This window comes from Coturnix japonica, chromosome Z (genome assembly GCF_054131305.1).
Source record: "Coturnix japonica strain WE chromosome Z, WE-NBRP24, whole genome shotgun sequence".
NCBI lineage: Eukaryota > Metazoa > Chordata > Aves > Galliformes > Phasianidae > Coturnix > Coturnix japonica.
The window spans coordinates 8,656,778-8,680,649 of record NC_140702.1 but is presented as its reverse complement, the minus strand read 5'-3'; the positions used below and the strand labels follow the sequence as shown (position 1 = coordinate 8,680,649).

Sequence of the window (23,872 nt, the reverse complement as noted above, 5' to 3'; positions counted from 1 at the left end):
GTCAGACTCACTGCCTCTGCCTCAGCAATGTCCACAAAAGTGGTCAGTGTTGCTGAAAATGCTGCAGGGCCCTGGACACCATTTGGAAAATCGTGGCATTCTGGGAAATTCCACAGGGCAGAAAAGCGAGATAGTTGCACCTGAATTTCAGCAGAAAAAATACTTTTATATTCTACTATGTAGACAGTTGACTAAAGCTAAAATCTCAGAATGCCGAAAAGGCACCTACTGTAAAGCCTATGTCCAGTTATATGATTCAGTTCTATGCATCTCTGCAGACTCTCACTGGAAAATAATTTGCAAAGCTGGGAATAAAGAGGGCTTCAAGTGACTTCATTGGCAGATTCCTCACTGACTGTCCCCCTTCAAGGTGTAGTGGAATTAAGGAGTTAGAAGAGTAAGTTCTGGCCAGTGAAACAGAAAACTCCAGTGCTCAAGTCCTTAAGGTTATACACATTTAAAGGATCATGGAATCACAGAAAGGCCTGAGTTGAAACGGGCCATAATAATCAAATTGTTTCAAGCCCCCTGCTATGTGCATGGTCACCAACTGCCAGACTGGGCTGCCCAGAGCCACATCCAGCCTGGCCTTGAATGCCTGCAGGGAAGGGGCATCCACAACCTCCTTGGGCAGCCTGTTCCAGTGCGTCACCACCCAGAGTGAAAAACGTCCTCCTAATATTCATCCTAAACCTCCCCTGTCTCAGTTTAAAACCATTCCCCATTTCCCCCCTCATAAACAGCCATTCCCCCTCTTGTTTATGCACTCCCGTCAAGTATTGGAAGGACACAATGAGGTCTCAACTTGAGTGTTTGTGTGCACCTACTACAACAGCAGCCCAGAACATAGCTGGCCTTCCAGGCTGCCAGTACGCACTGTGGGCTCCTGTCCAGATTCACATCCAGCAGGAATAAGTCCTTCTCCACACAACTGCACTCAATGAGATCTTGCTCCAGTTTGTATAAACACCTGGGATTGCCCTGGCCCAAGCGCAGCACCCTGCACTTGGCCTCGTTGAACCTCATTAGGCTCTCGTGGTCCCACTTCTCCAGGTCCCTCTGGCTGGCTACCCTTCCCTCCAATGTACCCATTGCACCTCTCGGCTTGGAATCACCTGCCAACCTGCTGAGGGTGTGCTCAGTGCCATTGTCTGTCATTGATGAAGATGCTGAAGAGCACCAGTCCCAAAGTGACCCCTGATGGACGCTGTTTGTGATAAAGTGTTTGCTCATTAAGACCAGGATGTGGCAACAATGTTTGTAAAACGCGCGAATTTACGGGTAGATTTTGCAAGTCTCAGCAAGTCTCAAGGAAGGACCAATCAACTAACGACACACTAGCCGAACGATCACGGCCGACCAGTCGGATACCAGCACACCCCGGAACTGACAATACAAAAGAAGTTTCAAGGAACAGGAACGTGCGGCAGTTGGAGGAACGATAATCCCCCTGTCATCCAGCGCTGAATTGCCTTTTTGTTTTACCCGCTACAATCAATAAAATTTTCTGATTGGAATATCGTTGACTCATGGGCGTATTGCTTATAAATTGATGACAATTTTGTGCCGTGACTCGGATGGGAATACTGGCATAGGTATAAGGAGCCTGAGGGGGCACCCCGCCTAAATAGGCGGCCTCGGCTCCTATCCTCCCGCCCTACTCCCGCCGACGATCTGAAATTTAAAACAAAAAGGCAAGGAAAAACCGGTTGACCCTTTAAATTTCGTGCACGAAAGTCCGGATGAAGACACAGGACAAGTGAGTATAATCCGGTTTGGGTCGGGAATCCAGCGTGTGGCGAGTGTTGTGTGCTTGTGAAGGGGGGCCGGCAGCCGGCACTAACCCAAGCGAGTGTGGACCCCATAGTAGTGCGGTTCCCATTGCCCGTGAGGGCGTGGGCCACGACCTGGGGGAAGCGAGTGAATGCAACACTGACTGAAGGCATGCTGAAGGGTGGGTACAGGGTATAAGCGGGACCCTTTCACCACCACAACCCCTAGGGCTACGGGCACTAGGGAGGGTTACTATTAGGTATTCCCCTAGAGCTACGGGCACTAGGGAGGGTTACTATTAGGTATTCCCCTAGAGCTTCGGGCACTAGGGAGGGTTACCATTAGGTATTTCCCTAGAGCTACGGGGACTAGGGAGGGTTACTATTAGGTATTGCCCTAGAGCTACGGGCACTAGGTGAGGCAAGAGATCAAGAAGTAGGAAGTGAGATGGGGCAAAGTAAAACCAAACCATCTGCCCCTCCTAAGCGGACACCCGTTCCTAGAGATTCGCCTCTAGGATTCATGTTAAGTGTCTGGACACATTACCCAGGGACGAAAAATAAGGATAAGGCAAAGATGATATATTATTGCGTAGAAATTTGGGGTGGGCAACAAATTGGCCCAGCAGTATGGTGGCCTAAATACGGTTCCAGTGAAGACTGGGTACAACAACAGTTAAATTTTTGGGTAAATTCCAGAACCCCTTTCAATCAGGAAGAAAGCGACTATGCAGCCGTATGGGTCACACGTCCAGAAGGTTCAGGGGTCTCAATTTTTAATTTGACACAAACAGAAAAAGGCATTGAAAAACGTAGATCCCGAAAGGAAGAGGAGGCCTTAGTAGGACCCCCACCATATGCATCACCACCAGCAATTCCCTTGCCTCCTCCTCCTCCCCCTCAAACGGATCATGGGCAACTGGACCCAAGAGAGGAGAAAGAAGCACGAGGAACAGACAGAGGAGGGCCTTTGACACGAGCAAAGGCACGACAGAGAAATGCCCATGGGAGGCCCACAACCCCAGATGGGATTTATATCCGTGCCTCTAAATTCAGGGGATGTCAGGGATTTTAAGAAAGAAATGGGCAACATACTGGAAGATCCCCTGGGGGTGGCGGACAGAGTAGATCAATTCTTAGGGCCAAATATTTACACTTGGGAGGAACTACAATCTATTTTAAGTATATTATTTACAGCGGAAGAAAAAGGCATGATTAGGCGTGCGGGGATGCGCATTTGGGATGCCCAACATGCCCATGGACCTGCTGCAGATGTTAAGTGGCCTCTACAAAATCCTCAATGGGACCATCAGAACCAAAATCATAGGACTCACATGCAGGACCTACGGACTATTATTATCCAGGGCATTAGGGAGGCGGTCCCAAGAGGTCAAAATATCAATAAAGCTTTTAATGAGAGACAAAAGAAGGAGGAAACACCCAGTGAATGGCCAGAAAGGTTACACAACAATTTACAACTATATTCAGGATTGGATCCTGATACACCGATAGGCCAGGCTCTGCTCAAAACGCAGTTCGTAGCTAAGGCTTGGGAAGATATCCGCAAGAAACTAGAAAAGATAGAAAATTGGCAGGATCGGGGGCTTGATGAACTTTTGAGGGAAGCTCAAAAAGTATATGTAAGATGGGAAGAAGAATGGCAGAATAGGCAGGTTAGAATGATGGTAGCGGCAGTCAGAGAAAGTAGGGAATTGGAAAGGAAAATGGGGGGATGGACGCAAAATCGAATTCCAGGACAGCAAAAATTTAGGAAGCCTGAAAACAGGAAGGAGGAGAGAATATGCCATTATTGCAGGAAAAAGGGACACCTGAAGAGGGACTGCAGGGTTAGAATGAGAGACGAAAAGTCCTTCCAAGAAGACTAGGGGTGTCAGGGGCTATATATATTGGGGACCCAGAAACAACAGGAGCCCTTGATAAAATTGAAAATTGGTCCCCAAGCTGAGGAGGTAGAGTTTCTAGTAGATTCAGGAGCAGAAAGGTCTACTATACAACAGATCCCCCTCGGATGCAAACCTTCCCGGGAAACTACCAAAGTAATAGGAGCAAAGGGAGAACCCTTCACAGTAGGAATAGTTAAGAATGTAATGATAGAAGCAGAGTCCAAAGTGGGGTTGGGTGATTTCTTGATACTGCCTGAAGCGGAGTTCAATTTGTTAGGACGGGATCTGATTATTGCATTAGGCATAGGACTAGAAGTAGAGAATAAAGAATTGAGAGTCAAACTCTGCCCCCTTAGGGTAGAGGATGAACAAGAGATCAATTCTGATGTCTGGTATACCCCCGAGAGTGTGGGACAACTAAAAATACCCCCTTTCACGGTAAAAATCAAGAATCCTGAAATCCCAGTAAAAATAAAACAATATCCTATTTCCCTGGAAGGAAGGAGGGGTCTCAAACCAGAAATAGATAGATTAGTGAGCAAAGGATTACTGGAACCCTGTATGTCCCCATTTAATACCCCTATATTACCGGTAAAGAAACCAGATGGAACATATCGGTTGGTTCATGATCTGAGGGAAATTAACAAGCGCACTGTATCTAGGTTCCCAGTTGTAGCTAATCCCTATACGTTGCTAAGTAAATTAGGGCCCGACAACTTGTGGTATAGTGTCATAGACTTAAAAGATGCTTTTTGGGCTTGCCCTTTAGATGAGACATGCCGCGATTATTTTGCATTTGAGTGGGAAGACCCAGATACTAACAGAAAACAGCAATTAAGGTGGACTGTACTCCCCCAAGGCTTCACAGAATCCCCTAATTTGTTTGGGCAAGCCCTAGAACAGATCCTGCAAGAGTATCAGCTAGATCCTGATACCAAATTAATACAGTATGTAGATGACCTATTAATTGCTGGAGAGGATGAGGGAAAGGTTTGGAAAGAAAGTATTAAATTGCTGAACTTTTTGGGACTGAAAGGACTTAAAGTATCAAAAAGGAAATTGCAATTTGTGGAAGAGGAGGTTAGATATCTAGGGCATTACCTGAGTAAAGGAGAAAAGAAGATAGATCCTGAAAGGATACAAGGAATATTGTCCCCGACGTTGCCAAGTAATAAGAGACAAATAAGACAATTGCTGGGATTAGAGGGATATTGTAGGCAATTGATTGAAAATTATAGCAGTAAAGTTCCTATATCAAAAGCTCAGTACCGATGGATTAATAAAGTGGGATAGACAAGATGAAGAGAATCTACAAAAGCTGAAGGAGGATCTCATCAATGCCCCTGTCTTGAGCCTGCCTGACTTAAAAAGACCCTTTTATTTATTCGTTAACATAGACAGCGGTACAGCGTATGGGGTTTTAACACAGGATTGGGCAGGGAAGAAGAAACCTGTTGGATATTTGTCAAAATTATTAGACCCTGTGAGCCGAGGATGGCCCACTTGCTTACAAGCAATTGTTGGGTGTGCGTTATTGGTAGAAGAAGCCAGGAAAATTACTTTTAACAGCAATATAAAGGTACTATCTCCCCACAATATTAGAAACATGCTCCAACAAAAAGCTGAAAAATGGATATCTGATTCTCGTCTTCTAAAGTATGAGGGTATCTTACTGGAAGCCCCTAACTTAAGCCTGGAGACCACAAGTCTCCAGAATCCTGCAGAATTCTTATATGGAAAACCCGAAAATGTGGGACTCATTCATAACTGTTTACATACGATAGAAGAACAAACAAAAATCAGACCAGATTTAGAGGAAGAAGAATTAAGAGAAGGGGAAAAATTATTTGTGGATGGATCCTCTTGAGTAGTGGAGGGAAAGAGAAGATCAGGTTATGCAATAGTAGATGGAAAGACCCTCCGGGTATTGGAATCAGGACCCTTGAATAACACTTGGTCAGCTCAAGCTTGCAAGCTGTATGCTGTTTTACAGGCACAAAAAAGATTACAGGGAAAAGAGGGCACTATCTATACCGATTCCAAATATAGTTATGGGATAATACATACCTTTGGGAAGATTTGGGAAGAAAGGGGATTGATAAATTCCCAAGGAAAGGACTTAATACATCAAGAATTAATAAAGCAACTCTTAGTGGCCCTACGAAAACCAAAGAAGATAGCGATGGTACACCTTAGAGGACACCAACAGGGGACCGATTACAAGACTAGAGGAAATAATGCAGCAGACCTAGAAGCTAAGCAAGCTGCCCTCAGGGAATTGGTCCTGAGGCAGGAGAGGCAGGAAGAATTGACACATGATGAGGCCCCTTCGTTTACTCCGAAGGAGGAACAAAAACTTAATCAAATGGGAATAACAAAAAACGCAGAAGGGAAGTGGCACTTAGCTGATGGGAGAGAGGTACTGCCTAAGTCAATAGCATCTCAGGTGCTGACCCAGTTGCACGAACGGACCCACTGGGGAAGCCAAGCTTTAATAGATCATTTTGCCACTAAGTACATGTGTATAGGCCTACATAATTTAGCTAGACATATTACTCAAGGATGTATTACGTGCTTAAAGATAAACAGAGCCGTACAAAGAAAACTGCCTATGGGGGGAAGACCCTTGGCCGTTAGGCCATTTTCTAGAGTCCAAATTGACTTTACCGAATTTCCTAAAGTAGGAAGATATAAATATGTATTAGTCATAATAGACCACCTCACACATTATGTAGAGGCATTCCCCACAACTAAAGCAACAGCTCAGGTAGTAACAAAAATATTACTCGAACAAATCATCCCTAGGTATGGGGTAACAGAAGTAATAGATTCGGATCAAGGACCACACTTTACATCAAGAATCACTAGAAATATAGCTGAAGCCTTGGGAATAAAATGGGAAGAACATACTCCCTGGCACCCACAGAGTTCAGGGCGAGTAGAGAGAATGAATGGAGAACTAAAGAAGCAATTGGCCAAATTAACGTTAGAAACTAAACTCTCATGGATAAAATGCATCCCCCTGGCCCTCTTAAACCTTAGGGCCCAGCCCCGGGCTGACATAGGGATATCTCCCTTCGAAATGTTATACGGAATGCCATATGATGCGGGAACCCCTAAAGATCACCCGGGGGTGTTAGATAAGAACATTCAAGCTTATACCACGGAATTAATGAAGTATAAACAGGAATTGTGGAAAAAGGGACAATTGACTCAAAGACCCCCTCTTGACATTACCCTCCATCAGATAAAGCCTGGAGATTGGGTTCTGATAAAGACCTGGAGAGAAACCACACTGCAGCCTCAATGGGAAGGTCCCTATCTGGTACTATTGACTACTAATACAGCCATCAGGACTGCCGAAAAAGGATGGACACATGCTAGTCGTGTTAAGGGCCCAATACGAAATCACGAATGGAGAGTCACTAGTCCAGCGGGTGATTTGAGAGTAAAACTGTCACGAAGACCTCCGATGGGGAACATAAAAACATGAGTTAGTGTATTGTTGGTGGTTCATTGATTATATAAGTGTGGAATACCAGAGTGGAATACTTAGACTTAGCATGTATAAATAACTTGTAATACGCTTATTGTAGACACAATTGTCATTTATCTGTATACTTAGAGAGGTGGTGGACCCATTGCAGAAACGGGGATTCTCTTAGAAGGGAAAATTTGAAAGAAAAAGGGGTAAATCCGGATCCTGACTAGCATTACGTGGGTGTGTCATCGGTGGGTAAAAGGAGCAGGTTGTGGCATCCCAAAGATCGGGGATTAGAACTGAAGTACTTGTACCTTAAGACCCACTTAGAAGGAGAGCAAGCAACTGCCCCTCCTGAAGAATACTCTTGCTGCCGAGAAGATGATACACCCCACGTCTCGAGGCAACCGAGTTGATGGGCGAGGCAGAGGAGATAAAGTGTGTGGAGGGGTTTGCTCCATTACGAATGGATCCAAAGACTCAGGATCCAGGAAACGCCCCAAGGCTGGGAATAACCCCCCTAAACAATTAAAGACCCGCTACTGCAGTGGGGAAACCGCCTATCTAAGACTATTTCACTTAATAATGGCATTAAGTCTCATTAACGAAGGATGGGGCACAGAGGTACAGACACACGATCTTTAGAAAAACGACATTTATGTAATAAAACTATAGAACTGCAGAGTCAGGAGAAGCCATCGGACTGGCTCCTACCCGCAGTCAATGCCAAATGGGTATGTGCTAAACTAGGGGTCACTACATGCTTGTCGACCAAAATATTTAACCAAACCACTGAGTACTGTATACAAGTAATTATAGTTCCACGAATTATTTATCACCCTAAGGATTATGTGGTTAGTCAAAAAGAAACTGCTGAACACCACTTGGTAAAAAGGGAACCATTCACAGCCCTGACCATTGCAATGTTATTGACTATAGGAGGTGCCGGACTGGGGACCGGAGTAGCATCCCTAGTTAATCAACCACAAGGATTGAGAACCCTTAGACAGTCTGTGGATGAAGACCTACAGAAAATAGATGAGGCCATAAATGCGCTCACAAAATCAGTACGATCCTTATCCGAGGTGGTGTTACAAAATAGAAGGGGATTGGATCTCCTCCTCTTACAGCAAGGAGGATTATGCGTGGCTCTCAAAGAGCAATGCTGCACTTACGTAGACCAAATGGGGGTAGCAGTAGACACAATGGCTGAATTAAGAAAACAATTGGAACAGAGGAAAAGAACCCAAGAGTCTCAGAGAAGCTGGTATGAAAATTGGTTTAATAGTTCCCCTTGGTTCACCACCTTATTATCAACAATAATGGGACCGGTAGTTATAATAATATTGGGGCTGACTTTCGGACCTTGTATCTTTAATAAACTAATAACTATCGTTAAGAATCGACTTGAGGCAGCCCACCTAATGGTGGTTAGGGAAAAATATGAACCCATTAATGGGGAACCAGAAGAGGATGCTCTAGAATGGAGTCGACAAGAACTAAAACGGTTTAATGAGCAAAACAAAATGATACAATAAAAGGGGGGACTGTGATAAAGTGTTTGCTCATTAAGACCAGGATGTGGCAACAATGTTTGTAAAACGCGCGAATTTACGGGTAGATTTTGCAAGTCTCAGAAAGTCTCAAGGAAGGACCAATCAACTAACGACACACTAGCCGAACGATCACGGCCGACCAGTCGGATACCAGCACACCCGGGAACTGACAATACAAAACAAGTTGCAAGGAACAGGAACGCGCGGCAGTTGGAGGAACGATAATCCCCCTGTCGTCCAGCGCTGAATTGCCTTTTTGTTTTACCCGCTACAATCAATAAAATTTTCTGATTGGAATATCGTTGACTCATGGGCGTATTGCTTATAAATTGATGACACTGTTGATGACTGGCCTCCACCCTGACACAGGATCGTTGATCTCAGCCCTTGGGCTGCATCCAGCCAACCAATTCCTTATCCACCATACAGTCCATCCCTCACATCCATACTTCCACAGCTTAGGGAGAAGGATGTGCTGAGCGACCACGTCAGGCAGAAGCCTAGGAAGATGATATCAGTCACCCTTCCATTGACCACCAATGCCGTCACTCCATCATAGAGGGCCACCAGATTGGTCAGGCAAGATGTGCCCTTGGTGAAACCATGCTGGCTGTCTGAGATCACCTCTTTGCATTGTATGTGCCTGAACATAGCTTCTACAAGGATCTATCTGCTCCATGATCTTCCCAGGCACAGAGGTGAGGCTCGTCGACCTTTAGTTCCCTGGGTCTTCCTTTCTCCCTTTCATAAACACGAGGTAAAGTCTCCTTTTCCCAGTCACCAGGGACTTCACCAGATAGCTGTGATTTTTCAAATATGATGGAAAGCAGCTCAGTAACCACATCAGACATCTCTCTCAGAACCCTTGGATGGAGATCATACCACCCCATGGACTTACAGATGTTCAGTATCACGAGCAGGTCTCGGACATGTTCTGCTGTTACAGTGAGATGGAATCTACTACCCACACCCTCACGTAGGGGTTCAGGCTTTTGGCAGACATGGAAAGCCTGACAACCAGTGAGGACCAAGGCAAAGCACTCACTGAGTACCTCAGCTTTTTCTATGTCTGAGGAAGCCTGCTCCCCATTACCTTTCATCAGAGGGGGAACACCCTCCTTGGCCTGCCTCCTCTTGCATGTGTACCTGAAGAACCCCTTCTTGTTATCATTCCCATCCCTCTCCAAGTTCAGCTCTGTCTGCACCTTGGCTTTCCCAATCCTATCTCTATACACACGGACAACAGCCCTGTATTTCTCCCAGGACACACAACCCTGCTTCCCCTTCCTGTTCATTTCCCTTTTCCTTCAATTTGAGTTGCTGGTCCTTGCTCAGCTGTGTCAGTTGCCTGCCTCCCCTGCTCAGCTTCTTTGGCTGGGGGATGGACAACTCTTGTGCTCTCAGAAGGGTATCCTTAAAGAGCTGCCAGCTGTTCTGTGCCCATGTCCTTAGGGACAGTTTCCCATCCAGCAGTTCCCTGAGCAGCCCAAAGTTTGCTCTCCTGAACCTCATGGTCCTGACTCTGCTTTTTGCCAGGCCTGCGTTCCTCCAGGTCACCAACTCCACCAGGGCATGGTCACTACAGCCCGGGCTGCCTCCAATCTTAACCTCTCTAATGCTGTCATCCACATTGGTGAGCACCAGATCCAGTAAGGCTTCACCTCGGGTTGGTCCATCTAACAACTGGTCTACACTGTCATCCTCAACAGATTCCAGGAATCTCCTGGATTTTCTGCCTGATCAGGTGGCCTGTAGCATACCACATCCACTGCATGCCCGTTACTGGACTGATCCTTGATTTTAACCCACAAGCTCTCAACCTGATTGTGGCTCTCACAATCCCAAACACTCATCAACCTTCCAACTTCCTCCTTTAGCTCTACCACCATGGCTAAGGAGATCACCTGCCTGTTCGTACTGTTCACAAGTGGTATCCATGCTGACCCGTATTCTCTGCAGCCAGGGAACTGAACAGCAGCATGGACATACATGCTTTCAGTCTGAGTCTGCAGATCCCTTTTAGCAGCAGCTAGCTGCCGTGTGGAGACAGTGGTTGCACGGGGAGGTGTCCGGAGAGCAGGTATTTATTAAGTGACCGGTTAAGCCCCCTTGTATATGGCAAGGTGCCGTGCCTTGCCCTGCCTACTCGCTCAGCCATGCAAACAGGCGTGCAAGCAGCCGTGCAAACTGCCGTGCCAAGCCACCTCCCGCAGCTGTTCGCTGCACTCGCAGCGCTCCGCCGTTACTGGCACGGGGAAGGGCCGGCAACAAAACTCGCTCTGCCCAAACATGGCAGAGCTGCTGGGCCGCTGGGAGCGAGGGAAGAGGGGGTTTCCTTCGCTCTCCCTCAGCTGGTTAGGACTTGGAGCTTCTTAGGAGCATCAGATCACCACGCAGAGAAGCGGCAGTTACAGAGTTCACATTCCTGTTCCGTGTTACCGCCGTTTGGGGCATCTGGGCTTCCCGGAGCGGAGGGGACGGGCGGCATCCCCGTTGGACTCGGCGCGGAGAGGAAGCGGGGTGGGACTCCGCACCGGCCCCAGCCGCTCTCTGCCTCGGGCCGTCTCGGCTGGCCGCGGAGCAAAGCGCGTGCTTCCCTTGCACCGTTGTGGTTCGACTCCTACTCTCGTCCCTCTCGCTTTGCTTCATTTGGTTCCATGTAGTAAATCACCGTTCCTCCTCAGATCGCTGCCCTCGTGTTTGCTCTCTGTTAGAACGATCTGCTCGCTCTCTGCCCTACCCCCTCCCTCGGAGCGCGTGGCCCGGGGCCGGCCGGGTCCCGTGGCAAAGCGCCTTTTCTTTTTCCTTCACTCCTTCGTCTCCCTTTTCTCTCTTTTCCCGGGGCCTATGCCCCCTGTCACGGACTGATATCTAGGGATATCCCCGTGACAAAACACAGCAAATGTAAGCCATAAATGCCTACACGTTATAGCACATAAATATACAGTTAAGGAGTTTGACACAAATAAATATCCTAAATCTTACTTGATCATTTAAATCTTTAGAAACTAGCATTCTGCAGGTGGCTTCTAGCACAGAAGCTGAGCATCCTGCAATGGTAACACATTTGAGCTGCTGTGCCCTAAATGGATTTCCACATTTATATAATGCTTTAGAGTCTGATGCAGCTCAACATTATTTCCCTGATCGCAGGAAAGAGTTGTTCACAGGAGCCTCAGCTTCCCAACTCTTGAACCTCGTCCAGTCATGTCTTGGAAAGTTCCCAGAACAGGGTGTAAGCTCTGCAGATAACCTGCTTCTCTGCTGGAATGTCTTTGCAGCAGGAAAGTTTGTCCTTATAACCAGACTGAGGGCCTCTTGTTTGAAATTAGCCCTATTTTCTCTCGTCCTCCCAGCACTCATCACTGTAAAGAGCTTTTCTAAGTCTCGTCAGAAACCTCACTATATATAGTAGGGAACTGCCATGAGGACCCTTCGAAAGATGAGTAGTTCCCGTTCCTAGCCTCAGCTCTCAGCCTGTCCTCGTATGAGAGCTGCTCTATTCCTGGGATCATCTTTGTGGCCCTCCTCTGGACGTGCTCCAACAGCCTTACTAAGGCTCGTCATTCCAATTCGCAGTAGGGCTTTACAGCATGCCTTTGGAAGAGCTCCACGAGCCTCAACAGCGTTGAATGGAACGGTCTGCCTGCAAATAATACCAAGCAGCCCGGCCCGGCCCGGCCCTGGGATGGCACCTATTGCTCAGCAACAACTGCTGACGCTGACGTATTGCTAACGCTGTCTCAACCGGAACCAGAACGTCCCATTCCGCACGTCCAAGCACCCACAGTGACGCCGGTACGGGTCAGTCCCATCGGGGCCTCTTGTGACGCGCCCATGGAACACCTGGGGCTACCCGGCACCGAAACAGCAGCCTCGCAGCGTCCAGGAGGATGGCGACGAGACAATCCGAGAACAGCCCGGATCCCGAGGAAGCCTCCGATTGGACCGATGCTGTTCTCCCGGAGTCCCTGTCCCTCTGTTCTTCGACGACAGAGTCAGATGACCAAGAGTTGTTAGAGGAGACCGGTGAGTACGTAGGAGGCACTGGGCACGGCCAATCTCGGCCCGGGCTCCGGGCTTCATGGCGGGCTGCGGTCGGGGCTCGAGCGACGGTCGGAACCGGGATGGACAGCACCGGGGCCAGGGAGCGCACCCTGCCCTTCTCCGGGAGCCTCGTTCCCCGCACCGCCAGGAGAAGAGAGGGCACCAGTGCACCGACGCGGGGCTCCCCGTCTGCACGGCAGCGGGCACGGAGCCGGAGAGGGCACGGCTCCTTCGCCTGCCTCCCGCCCCTGGCCACAGCTCCCCCCGCTCCTTCTAAAACAGATGATGCTTCCGCTGCCTCCGACGTCGAACAGCTGGATGACACGGAGAAGGCGGACTGCGAGTTCTTCTGGTCCTTCCTCGCCTGCCCGGAGAAGGTAACGACGTACGACTCGGTCGGCGCCAGGCTCTGTCCGCTGCTCCCAGCCTCGCTTGCTGCCTGCGCTCAGGCTAAAGGAAGGCTGCTGGCAGAGCAGAGCTGCTGCCCTCCGCAGCATCGCAGCACCCCCTCGGCTCAGCGGCCCCGCTGTCCGTGCCTGCCCCCTCTCACCCTTCTCGTCTGTCTCCCGTGTCCCCGACTGTCAGGAGCTGGATGCGATGATGAGGTTCCTGGCCTCCCTCCGCACAGTCTGCAAGCTGCGGCTGGAGGGGAGGTACCTGCCTGACGGCAAGCTAGAAGCACAGCACGAGGTGAGCGGGCACCCGGTGAGGCTGAGGGAGGGGGCTGAGCTGGCTGGACACTGGCCAACGGGGACGAGTGGGACGGGTCTCTGTAGTGGGACAGGTCTCTGTAGGCACCGATCTTCCTGCTGGCCATGGGGCTTCTGCCGCCGGCAGCTCCCGTGTCCCAGCTCAGCTGTGCTGTCTGTCTCCCTCCAGGTGCTACTGCGAGAGAAATTCCCCAGCTACAAGTGCCCAGTGAAGTGCCTGGGCAGGCACACCGTACTCATCATCGCTGCAAAGAGGCAAGTGCCCCACAGCCCGGCTGTGCTAGGGCCTCTCCACAGCAGGGACCCGTTGGCAGCAGGCACGTCCCAGCTGCCAGCATCCAACAGGTGTTCCCTCTCCTTGCAGCAGTGAGACTACAGACCAGATCAGACAGCACCTCAGCCCCTGCATTAGCTACATCTGCTCTCTCGCTGATCAGAGTGAGATGGACACCTTTGATGTTCCCCTCTACGATCAGGTAAGCATTGGCTGTGCTACAGAGAGCCTGCCAGCCAGTTTGCAGGCTTCTTCCAGTTAGCTTTGGCTGCTGGAAGGAGACAGCCAAGGCAGAGCCTGAGGCACCACAGGGTGGGCTTCTGGCTCCACAGGGTGGCTGAATTCTGCCTCAGGTGGCAGGAGTTGAAGCCAGCTTCCTGCAGAGAAAGAGTAAGGAAAAGTGCACACCTGCTTTGTTCTTCTTGCAGCTCCAGAAATCTCTGGACAGCATGCTGCAAACACTGCTGCATCTTTGGCCAGGCTTCGCCACCCTCGACCTGGTGATCATGAAGGTCTGGCAAGTGCAAAGAGCAGGGCTCACAGGGGCTCTTCCTTCCTCCAAAGGGACAGTCTAGGGTGGGCACTGCATCCCAGAAGCAGGCACAGAGAGTGTGCAGTGGGGCATGGGGCATGACCACCCAAAACACAGTGGTTTGCACCTGAGCATTGGAAGGCCGTTGAGTGCCCTTCCCAGACCCCGCAGTGGCAACTGGCACCGCTGACCCACTGCCTTCCTTGCCTGCCTTGGTAATGCTCTTCCTGCTGGATGTCAGCAAGGCTGAGGTCTGCTGGGATGTGGCTGTCATGCAAAGTCAGCTTAGCCTCAAAACTCTCTTCTGGCCACTGAAAGCACCCAGCAGTGTGCCAGCTCCAAAGCCCTTCCCTCCTGGAGTGGGGACCAAGGTCATTTTTTAGGAGCTGGGGATGATTATCAGTGACCGCAGCAGGTCTCCACTGGGGCAGCCATTCCTGAGGATGCCAGGAGGCCGGATCTCTGTTCCAGGCTCTTCTCCTGTTCAGGGGAAGCCTGGGTGCCTTGTCAGCACCCCTCCAGGTGCCTGGCAGAGTGGCTGCTCCAGGAGCTGCCATCGCATCCTGCGGCTGACCAGCAGCATTTGTCTTCTTAGGCTCTGATGCCCTGCATCAACTCTGAGAGTGTGAGAATGCGCCGGTGTGCCATGGAGAGGATTGCCACCTTGAGCAAGGTCCTGGTCCCAGCTTTTCTGATGGAGGTAAAGAGCCAGTTGGACAAGGAGCATCAAAGCCCCCTCCTGACCCTTCCTGGTGCCTCCAGGAGCTGGTAGTTCTGGGCACCCTGCAAAACCAGCAGTCCTGGGACAGAGTCCCCTAGACACCAAAATCCCGCAGCCATTCAAAACCCTTCAACAGTTCCCACCAAAGGCAGTCAATGTGCTCCTCACCGAGAAGTGAGCCTGCCATGGGTCAGCCCCTGCATGGCCCAGGGCAGAGCTGGCCAAAGTGCTGACATTCAGCTCCTGCTGCTGCTCTGGGAGGTCAGGGCTTTAGCCTCAAGTTCAGCCCAGCTAACTCTGCCTTGCCTATGCTTGTCTCAACAGGAGGAAATCAGAGATGACGATTTCTTCTTAGAGAAGAAGTCTGAGATTTTCCTGGGGCAGCTGTTGGGACACCTCACTCTGTGCTATGCTGAGGAGGACGAGGACATCAGGCATGGGTCGTTAGAGGTTCTGCATGCCATCCACAGAACCCTGGCAGTACACCATGGTAAGAGAGGCTGGGATGGGTTGGGTTGCACCTCTTTGGCCACCTTCCTCTCCTTGGGGAGCCTGTAGCAGCAGCATGGCAGGGCTTCTGTCCTCTTTCAGAGCAGAAAGTTAGACCTAGCTCTCCTGCCTTGCCTGAGAGGTGGTCTTGCCTTCTACCCCTTGAAACAGGCACGCTTCTGCCTTGGCACATCCTCCCTGGCACTGAAGAGGGTGGCTTTCTTTGTCTGCCTCAGATCTTTGGCACATGCACTCTTATTACTTTCTACAATCTCCAGCTTCTCTACCTTCTTCCTACCACTCTTTGTTTCTTCTGCTGTCCAGGTTACGAGTTCAGATATGGCAAGCCCAAACTAAACACAGAGGAAGGATCCTGGGACCACTTCTGCCCCGTGTATGCTGTCGCGAATACACTGGTAAGCAGCTTTTCCCCTGCTGGGATGCCTGATGGAGGGGTTGGCAGGAGGCTTACATGAGCCAATGCGCCAGGAAGTGGGGGCATGAGGCAAGGGGCTATCTTGGCCTCTCAGCAGTCCGGCTGCAGGGTCCAACCGTGTCTCAGCAGGGAGTAGCCAAAGGCTTTATCCCAGTGTCAGAGCTGTGACTGCAGCTGTTCTGCCCATCGGTGATCCTCAGCTACTTGTGAACCAGTGCTCTGTGACCCTGACTTCCAGCCCAGCCTTTGCTCTGAACAACTTGCTCTCCACACCCACTGCAGCTGCAGTCAGACAACCCAGCACTGGGCTCCCCTGGGGTGCAGTGCCAGTGCTGCCCCAAGTCTCTCTCTCCAGAGCCATCTGTGCTGCTCACACGCATCCCACCACCATTAAACACAGTGCATCAGGTCTTATCTTCTTTCCTCCTTCCCACAGGTTGTGGGCAGTTTGCTCAGCCCCACTGAGAAGGGGAACTTTATCCTAACTGTCCTGGAGGGCATGACGCATCCGAAGGTCTCTAACATCGAGGTGGTTGCCAACACGTGTAATGAGGTCCTGACAGATAAGAGCTCTTGGATCTTGGTGGTAAGCAGTATTCTGGCACATTGCCCTGTGTTTTTGTTCTCTGGGAGCTGCTTCTCCTGACCTGAGAGTGGGGCTTAGGAGCTCGGTTGGCTTTTCAATCTGGTGAAGCACCACGGGAGGGATGCAGCAGTTCCCGGTGGCAGCTGGGGCTGTGGCTGTGCTCCATCTCAGTGCCCTTGTGCCTCCTCCAGATGCCACAGATTGTGCAGAGCATCTGTTACCATCTCGAGTCAGACATCACTGAGTCGCTCCGGGACATCGTGATCCGGACCCTTTTGCAGATCACGCGCTCGCACCCACAGTGCATAGTCCGGACTATGCTGCGTGACATCCCGTGGTGCAACAGGTGCGGGGCCTGCCCACCTCATGGATGGCTTAAGACCTTTGAGGCCAGCACAGGCCAAAGGATGGTGGCTGGAGCAGACCCTGACACAGTGCACTTTGTCTCTGCAGGTCTTTCACAATCGTGTGGCAGACAGTGGCCTCTGAATCCAGCCTTGCAGTGGTTACGGTGAACAGCCTGCTGAAGGAATGGCCACACTCTGGGCACGATAGCATTGCTTCAGGCCACAGCTGCACCACTCACCTGACTGTGGGTTTCTAGATGACACCTCACTCACTTCTGGCAGGGCTCTACTCTCCTCCCTTCCGCTTCCCTCCCTTCTGCAGCCCCTCATCCTCTCATCCCCTGCCCTTGAACCGCAACCTCCTAGCCTGCAGGCTTGGGCAGCACTGCAGGGGCAGCTGTATGCTGAGGGCCATCCCCGGGTGTTTTCTGCAGATACGCCATGCCATGCACACAATCCTGCATCTGCCCTCCACAAAAGGCTGTGCATTGCTGTTGATGCGCAAGCTGTACGGGCCACTGCTCTTTGAGGTATCCTTTGCCCTGCAGTGCTCACAGTCTGGCTGCTTCAACCTGGACAGAAATACAACAAACAATGCGTCATGTGCGAATGACATCAGGTGCTCCATCCCTGCTGCCAGATCTCTGCCCCAGGCCCAGAACCAGGGCTCCCTGTGTGACACACGCTTTGCTGTGCCTGCAGGTTTGCGGTGGAGAATGTGAAAGCTCTTTTCCATCACCTGATGGATGACAGTGTGGTGGAGGACATCGGGAAGCAGGGCGGCTGGAACATGCTTATGAACCTTGAGACCTATCACAAAGGCGTGGCTGTGCTGACCAGGTGAGAGCCACCCCAGTCGTCCCCGTCTCCCCAGCTCTTTTCCCTTGGAGAGGGGATGCTGTTGCCTAGGTGAGAGGGGACTCACAGGGTCTGTCACCTCCCAGAGAGCCCTTTCCCTGCGCACCACTGGCTCTGGCTATTGCTGGTGCTCTGCATGCATGGCCTGTGCCGGAGCTGTGTGTCAGAGCAGCCAGAAGGGTGGCCAGCAAGCATGGGAAGAGCCCAGGGGCCTGGGAAGCTGAGGTGGTCACCAACAGGCACCTCTGGGAAGGCCACAACTTGTGTGTAGGCGAGGCTTCTCTCAGCAAACTGAGCACATCTCTGCGTTCTTCCCCTGGGCAGGGCGCTAGCAAACATGGGATCACACTGCTGTGCCATGGTGTTGGAAGAAACACTCATAACACTCTGCCAGAGACGGGAGCACAGTGAAGTCGGGGCCATGGCTGTGTTCACTGAGGTGGGCTTAGAGGCAAGCAGTGCCTCCTGGAGGTGCTTCTGAAACCTCGGGGTTTCTGGCAGAGTGGGGAGGGTTGCCAGTCGACAGAGCAGGGCTGGTGCCTGCACTCTCAGCCAAGTCATCCCGGCCTGGGGGCATCCCTGCCATGAGGCGTTTTTCCCCATGAGACTGAGGAAAAAGGTCGGCAGGAGCAGCAGGCAAGGAAGCTGTGCTGCATGCCACGGGGCAGAACTGTGGCAAACCCTTGGGCTCTGCCCTGGGCCTTGTGGGAGGGGCAATTCAGAACAGGAATCCTACCGATGCAGACAGCCTCTCATGGTGCTGCTGGGTGTGTTTCAGCTGCTGGACTGCGTTGGGATCACTGAGATCACGGATTACGTTCGCAGGAGCAGCATCCTGAGCCTTCTCCAGTCACATCTGCAGAATCAGAACTCAGTGATGCGTGAATTGGCTGCCACCAGCTTGATCAAGCTGTCTGCATTACACACATTGGTGAGCAGGTGGCACGGAGGCAGACAGATGGCAAAGAGGGCCTGCAGCCCAGCTCCAGGCAGTGGTGCCCATAGACTTTGTCTGGAACCCTGTGAGGTGTCAACCTCTCCACTGCCTCACTGCCTTCTTCATCAGCCACTGAGGGCAGCTCTGACACAAATGGCTGCTTCAGGAGCCAAAGGCAGCAGCCCTCCATCTCGTCCCATGCCATCTCATTCCACACCATCTAATCCCATCCCGTCCCGTCCCATCCCATCCCACTCCGTCCCATCCCATCCTGTCCTATCCCATCCCATCCTATCCTATCTCATCTCATCCCACGGGGTCACCGTGTGCTCAGAGCCAGCCCCAAACAGGTCTCTGCCCTGGGCTGTGCCCTTTGTAAGCACAGGTGTTTTGCTGGGATGGCGCTTGGGGTTTCTGAAAACAAAATGCTGTCTTTGCCACAGGCAGTAGCTCTGCAAGACCTGCTACCAGGGATCACGCAGCAACTGCAGGATGCTCCCTGCGACACTGGTGCAGCGGCCATGACTGTCCTCCACAACATGCTGCCCCAATCAGACAAGCAGAGGATGGCATCCATTGCCCTACAGCTGCCTGAGCTACTAGTGCCCTTCTTCTTAAATGTAAGGCTGATGGGTGTTGGGAGGCTTAGCTTGTGTGGCAGTGCGGCGTGTGAGCGCATGGTCTGTTCCTCTGCATGTCCAACTGGCCTGGCCTGTAAATTCTTTTCCCACCACAGTGCCTGGCTGCGTGCAGGGAACCTTTTGCTCAGTGCTTCTCAGGCCGTTGTGCTGGGGCAGCCCCTCCCTGTGTGCAACCCTGCAGATGCACGCTGTGTAACGGCGCTGCCTGCACAGCTGGCCTACTGCAGCTCCTGCTGTGAGCCAGAGAGCTACAGATGTCTGGGTCCCTGTTGGCCAGCCCACCCCCCTGCTCACCGTGGGCTTGGAGGAGGCAGGACTGAGTTCCTCCCTTGTTCTGCATCACCAGGAGTCCGGACGCATAAGGCAGCTCTCCATCCTTCTCTGCAAGGATGCCATGGAGATGGCAAAGGGCATCTGCACATGGAACATGAAGAAGGAAGTGCGCAACATCCTCCTGCCTCTCTTCTTCCACCTGCATGACCAGGACCAGAGCGTGGCTCAGGTGGGCATTTCTAAGCTGTGCGGTCACTGGAGGAAGGATGCTCAGCCCTCAGCATGGCCTGAGCATTGGAAGGATCTGCACTGCACCCCCAGCAGCATCCAGTGGCAGCTGCCCCATGCATCTGTCTGAGCACAGAACACCCTTTCCCCAGCTACTGCATCTTCCTTTCCACCAGAGCCCAAGATAGCCCCGAGCTGTGGCAAGGTGCAGGATGCACAGGCCCTGTTCAGCGGGCACTGGAAGCATCCCTCAGTCTCTGTTCTTTCTGCAGGCCTCTCAGGAAGCCCTTCTTTGCGCGGCCAAGCTCCTGAAGCAAAGGCGTCTCCAACATCTGCTGAAGAACAAGCAGCTGCAAAGCATTGGCGAGTGCCTGGTGAGGACAAGTGCCCCAGAGCTCCTGAGACCTGGCCCAAATGAGGCCTGCCAGCCCAGACCCGGGGCACGGGGCCAGTGCCTGTGCCTCTACCATGGCTGTAGACCGGAGGGCACAACCTGCTGCCATTCACACACCATCCACGTGTGCTGTCTTCCAGCTGGCCAGCTACTGCAGCAGAGCCGACCAATTCCTGGAGCAGAGCCTGTCCTACCTGTGCAGCCCCCAGGAGCCCCTGCAAAGGGAGGCCGTCGAGTTCATCGGTGAGCCACCAGCCTCAGCCCTTCTGTGCCCCACGGCAGCTTGGCCAGGCCGGCAGGGATGGTGGGGTGGGGGCTGTGCTGGGGGGGCGGGCTGGCCGGCGGGGTCTGACAGGCTGTGTGTGCTTAGGGCTTGTCGCGCTACGCTTGAAACATGGGCGTGAGGAGAAGCTGACCCGCGTCATCCTGGGTGAGTGAAGGCAGTGAGGAGGTCAGAGCGGTGTGGCAGGGAGAAAAAAAGGAGCTCGGACGGCGAGCTGTAAGGCCGGTCCCAACGAGGGACGGCGCGGGTGAAGCAGCGAGCGTTTGCTGCCAGCCCCACTGCAGCGCACCCTGCTGCCTCCCTGCTCCGTGCTGGCCCTGGGAAGAGCTGTGTGGGGCGGCTTTGCACTGACAGGAGCTCTAACTCCCCTCTTTTCTTTTCCACATCAGCCCTGAGAAGTTTGGAGCTCACCTGCAGCCCTTCCATTTCCATCCTGGTGGCTGAAACTATCCAGCTCCTGCAGACACTCCCTGGATGGAGCCTGGGAACTGTTTGCTGCTGCCTCAGCTGTGCTTGGAGCTAACCCCGGCTCCAGCCCTGTGGCCGCGTGCACCCCTTTGTGTGTTCCTTGCTGGCCCCTCTGCTGGGCTTCCCTGAAAGACACGGCCCTGTTGCTTCACCATGCTGTTACTAAAACAAACCGGTGTGCTGTCACCCTTCCCTCGCAGTAGAATCACAGCATCTATTGGAAATTAAAGATCATCGAGTCCAACCTAGACCTAAGATTACTACCCCAACTATAACAAGCCTCCGCTTGTCCGAGCACCACATCCAAATGGTTTTTAAACACATGCAGGGATGGTGACTCAGCCATCTCCATGGGGAGCCTATTCCAGCACTTAACAACCTGTTCTGAAAAGAAGTATTTCCTGATAGCCAACTTGCCCTGGAGCAACCTAAGGCCTTTTCCCCTCATCCTGTCACCAGTGAGATCAACACCACTCTCGCTGTAAGCACCCATCCCATCCCATCCCATCCCATCCCATCCCATCCCATCCCATCCCATCCCATCCCATCCCATCCCATCCATCTGTTCAAGAGGTGTTTGGATGAGGAGCTATGAGATCCAGTTTAGTGGCTTGTAGCAACAGTAATGGGAGGACGGTCAGACTAGATGATCTTGTAGGTCCTTATCAACCTTATGATTCTTTGATTCTGTGATTCTACGATTCACATCACAGAATGTGAGTGATGAATCAAAGAAACAGAATTTCCTAATTCAGACATTTTAACAACTTGTGTATATGGCTGGATTTTCAAGTATCTTGGAGTAAGTGAGAATAATGTGCTGCACTCATCTCAATCGAGGATTGATTTCTGTTTGTACACTCATGAATTCTTCAGGAATCTTGCAGAATGTAATGACATGTTCATCTTTCTCACAGCACCAAATTTGATATCATTGCCAAATCAATCAGAGATCCCCAAACTGGTGCAATTATAGAAGCTCTAGTAAATGATGTAAGATCTGCTAAAATGTGGAGAGTTAAGAAATTCATTTAATACATCTTTAAACTTTATTCTTGTATCATTGGAAGTGCTGTTTTGCATAAACTGGTATGAAGAACTGACTGGATGTCCAGGGTGGAAGAACTGTAGTGAAAGGTTCAGGCACAATTGGTCGCTGGTCAACAGTGGCTTTCTCCAGGGCTCTGTCTTGGATCCCATTTTTTTTTTTTTTACATTTTACATTTGGATAAGGGGATTAAGTACACACTTAATAAGCTTGTAGATAACAGCAAGTTTGGCAGGACTGTTGTCCTACCTGGGAATTAGATGGTATTTGCATTGGCTCGATGAGCAAAGTCCAACTCTTCACAGTCATCCAGCCACTCAGCCCCAAGCCTATAGCGCTGCATGGGGTTATTGTGGCCAAAGTGCAGGACCCAGCACTTGGCCTTGTTGAACCTCATCCCATGCACCTCAGCCCAGTGATCCAGCCTATCCAGATCCCTCTGAAGGGCCTCCCTACCCTCAGGCAGATCGACACCACCTCCCAGCCTGGTGTAATCTGCAAACTTACTGAGTTATGTATTCTCATTTGTTAGTATGCTGAGTCACTCACTGCTTTTTAGCAAAGAAAATCAGAGTGTTTGTTCCCCAGTTGCGACGAGCAAGAATAAACAAACATCTGTGGTGAAGCTCCATGAGGCAGGAACACAGCCCGAGCACCACAGTCCGCTTCGTCACCTGCCTCAGCTGGGTAGCAGGATCATTGATTTGGCGCTCCAGGAATGCATGAAGAACTGAGAACACAGTCCAGAAAGCGGTCTAAACATTGTGTTGCTTGTAAAATTGGCTTCTCCATCTGGGATACAACGCTGCATAAGTACGAGGCAGGTGTCTGCACCAGTGCCCTCAATTGCTCGTATGCATACACCACTCCGAGGCAGAAAATGATGAACTTTGTAAGAATCCTGTACGTCGGTGCAACGTAGAACTTTTTACAGAAACAGAGAGACACCAAATGCTAATAGAAATGCTTAGAGTACTACAGTTACGTTTCCAACTGAGGGCTACCCATCATCCATCTGCCAGACAATGAACAGTCTGTTTACAGAGTTCCAGGTAAATGCTGGTTTGCATTACTGGGTTATCTCCTTCAAGAGAAAAAACAAGACCACGACTGGAAATTCAGTTTCTTGTGACTGGACAGGTCCTTTAAAGAGAGTGTGCATCAAGGGAAGTTCTCTGTCATTTCTGAATCTGTCACTCTTTATTCGCCTGAATAGCCATCCTTATGCTGTTACTACACCCTGAAACAGTCAAGCGTAATAGAGAGCAGTGGTGTTCCATTCTCATGCAAACTTTGGGCAAGAAATTCCACAGCATCTAAATGGTTGGACTTAGATTGGGTATTGTGGTTGTTTCTGTCTTATTGCAACGGGAGAGGTTGACATGACCGATCAGTGCAGCCAAGGAAAGGATGCTCAGATTTGTACACAGACAGAACAGATTTGTACACAGACAAAATACAACCATGCTGAATTCTGACCCTTCACATTTTATTATTATTTCCCGTGCACTGTCTTCCTTGGCCATATTTAGCTAAATTTACTGGAATAAGAGATGCCATTAGAACAGACTGTGTTGTTTCCTGCAGCTTGGTGAGTCTCAGTGAAGAAGAAACCAATCTTCCATGCAATATGTTTTTTAAACAACCCCTTTTATGTGCTTTGGAACTGTTTACTATGGATACTTTCATTAAGGCTTCTGTTCTGTACTGCAAGCACTAACAGCTTAGTTAAAGTAGAATTGGACAGTAACATCAGTAAGTGTTGGTAGGAAGAGTTCCCCAGCAGAACTGAACAAAGTCGAGGCTGTATTTTAGAGAGGAATATTCAATAAAGGCAGATGAGAAGGTAAATTCCAGCTGATTATGAAGATGCAGCTGATTCTGTTA

At 50.9% G+C, this 23,872-nt stretch overlaps 1 protein-coding gene across 1 annotated transcript; it reads left to right on the top strand.

Annotated features, from left to right (window-relative positions):
• The first annotated feature begins 12,346 nt into the window (after window positions 1–12,346).
• Window positions 12,347–21,979, top strand: LOC107306634 (maestro heat-like repeat-containing protein family member 7). The gene is made up of 22 exons (XM_015849943.3): window positions 12,347–12,742; window positions 13,043–13,137; window positions 13,346–13,450; window positions 13,640–13,725; window positions 13,835–13,946; window positions 14,173–14,256; window positions 14,872–14,976; window positions 15,322–15,487; window positions 15,811–15,902; window positions 16,359–16,508; window positions 16,700–16,854; window positions 16,962–17,100; window positions 17,290–17,474; window positions 17,558–17,695; window positions 18,038–18,152; window positions 18,492–18,644; window positions 19,094–19,270; window positions 19,638–19,793; window positions 20,065–20,166; window positions 20,327–20,429; window positions 20,557–20,616; window positions 20,859–21,979. Exons 1-22 carry the CDS (start codon window positions 12,607–12,609, stop codon window positions 20,990–20,992), a joined length of 2,748 nt encoding a protein of 915 aa, XP_015705429.2. The 5' UTR covers window positions 12,347–12,606; the 3' UTR covers window positions 20,993–21,979.
• The last annotated feature ends 1,893 nt before the right edge of the window (window positions 21,980–23,872 follow it).

Coding starts and splice junctions, on each gene's coding strand:
- LOC107306634 (XM_015849943.3), top strand. CDS start 12,607: ATGGCGACGAGACAATCCGAGAACAGCCCGGATCCCGAGGAAGCCTCC. Junction 13,451..13,639: donor AGCTAGAAGCACAGCACGAG/GTGAGCGGGCAC, acceptor GTCTCCCTCCAG/GTGCTACTGCGAGAGAAATT. Junction 15,903..16,358: donor ATGCTGTCGCGAATACACTG/GTAAGCAGCTTT, acceptor TCCTTCCCACAG/GTTGTGGGCAGTTTGCTCAG.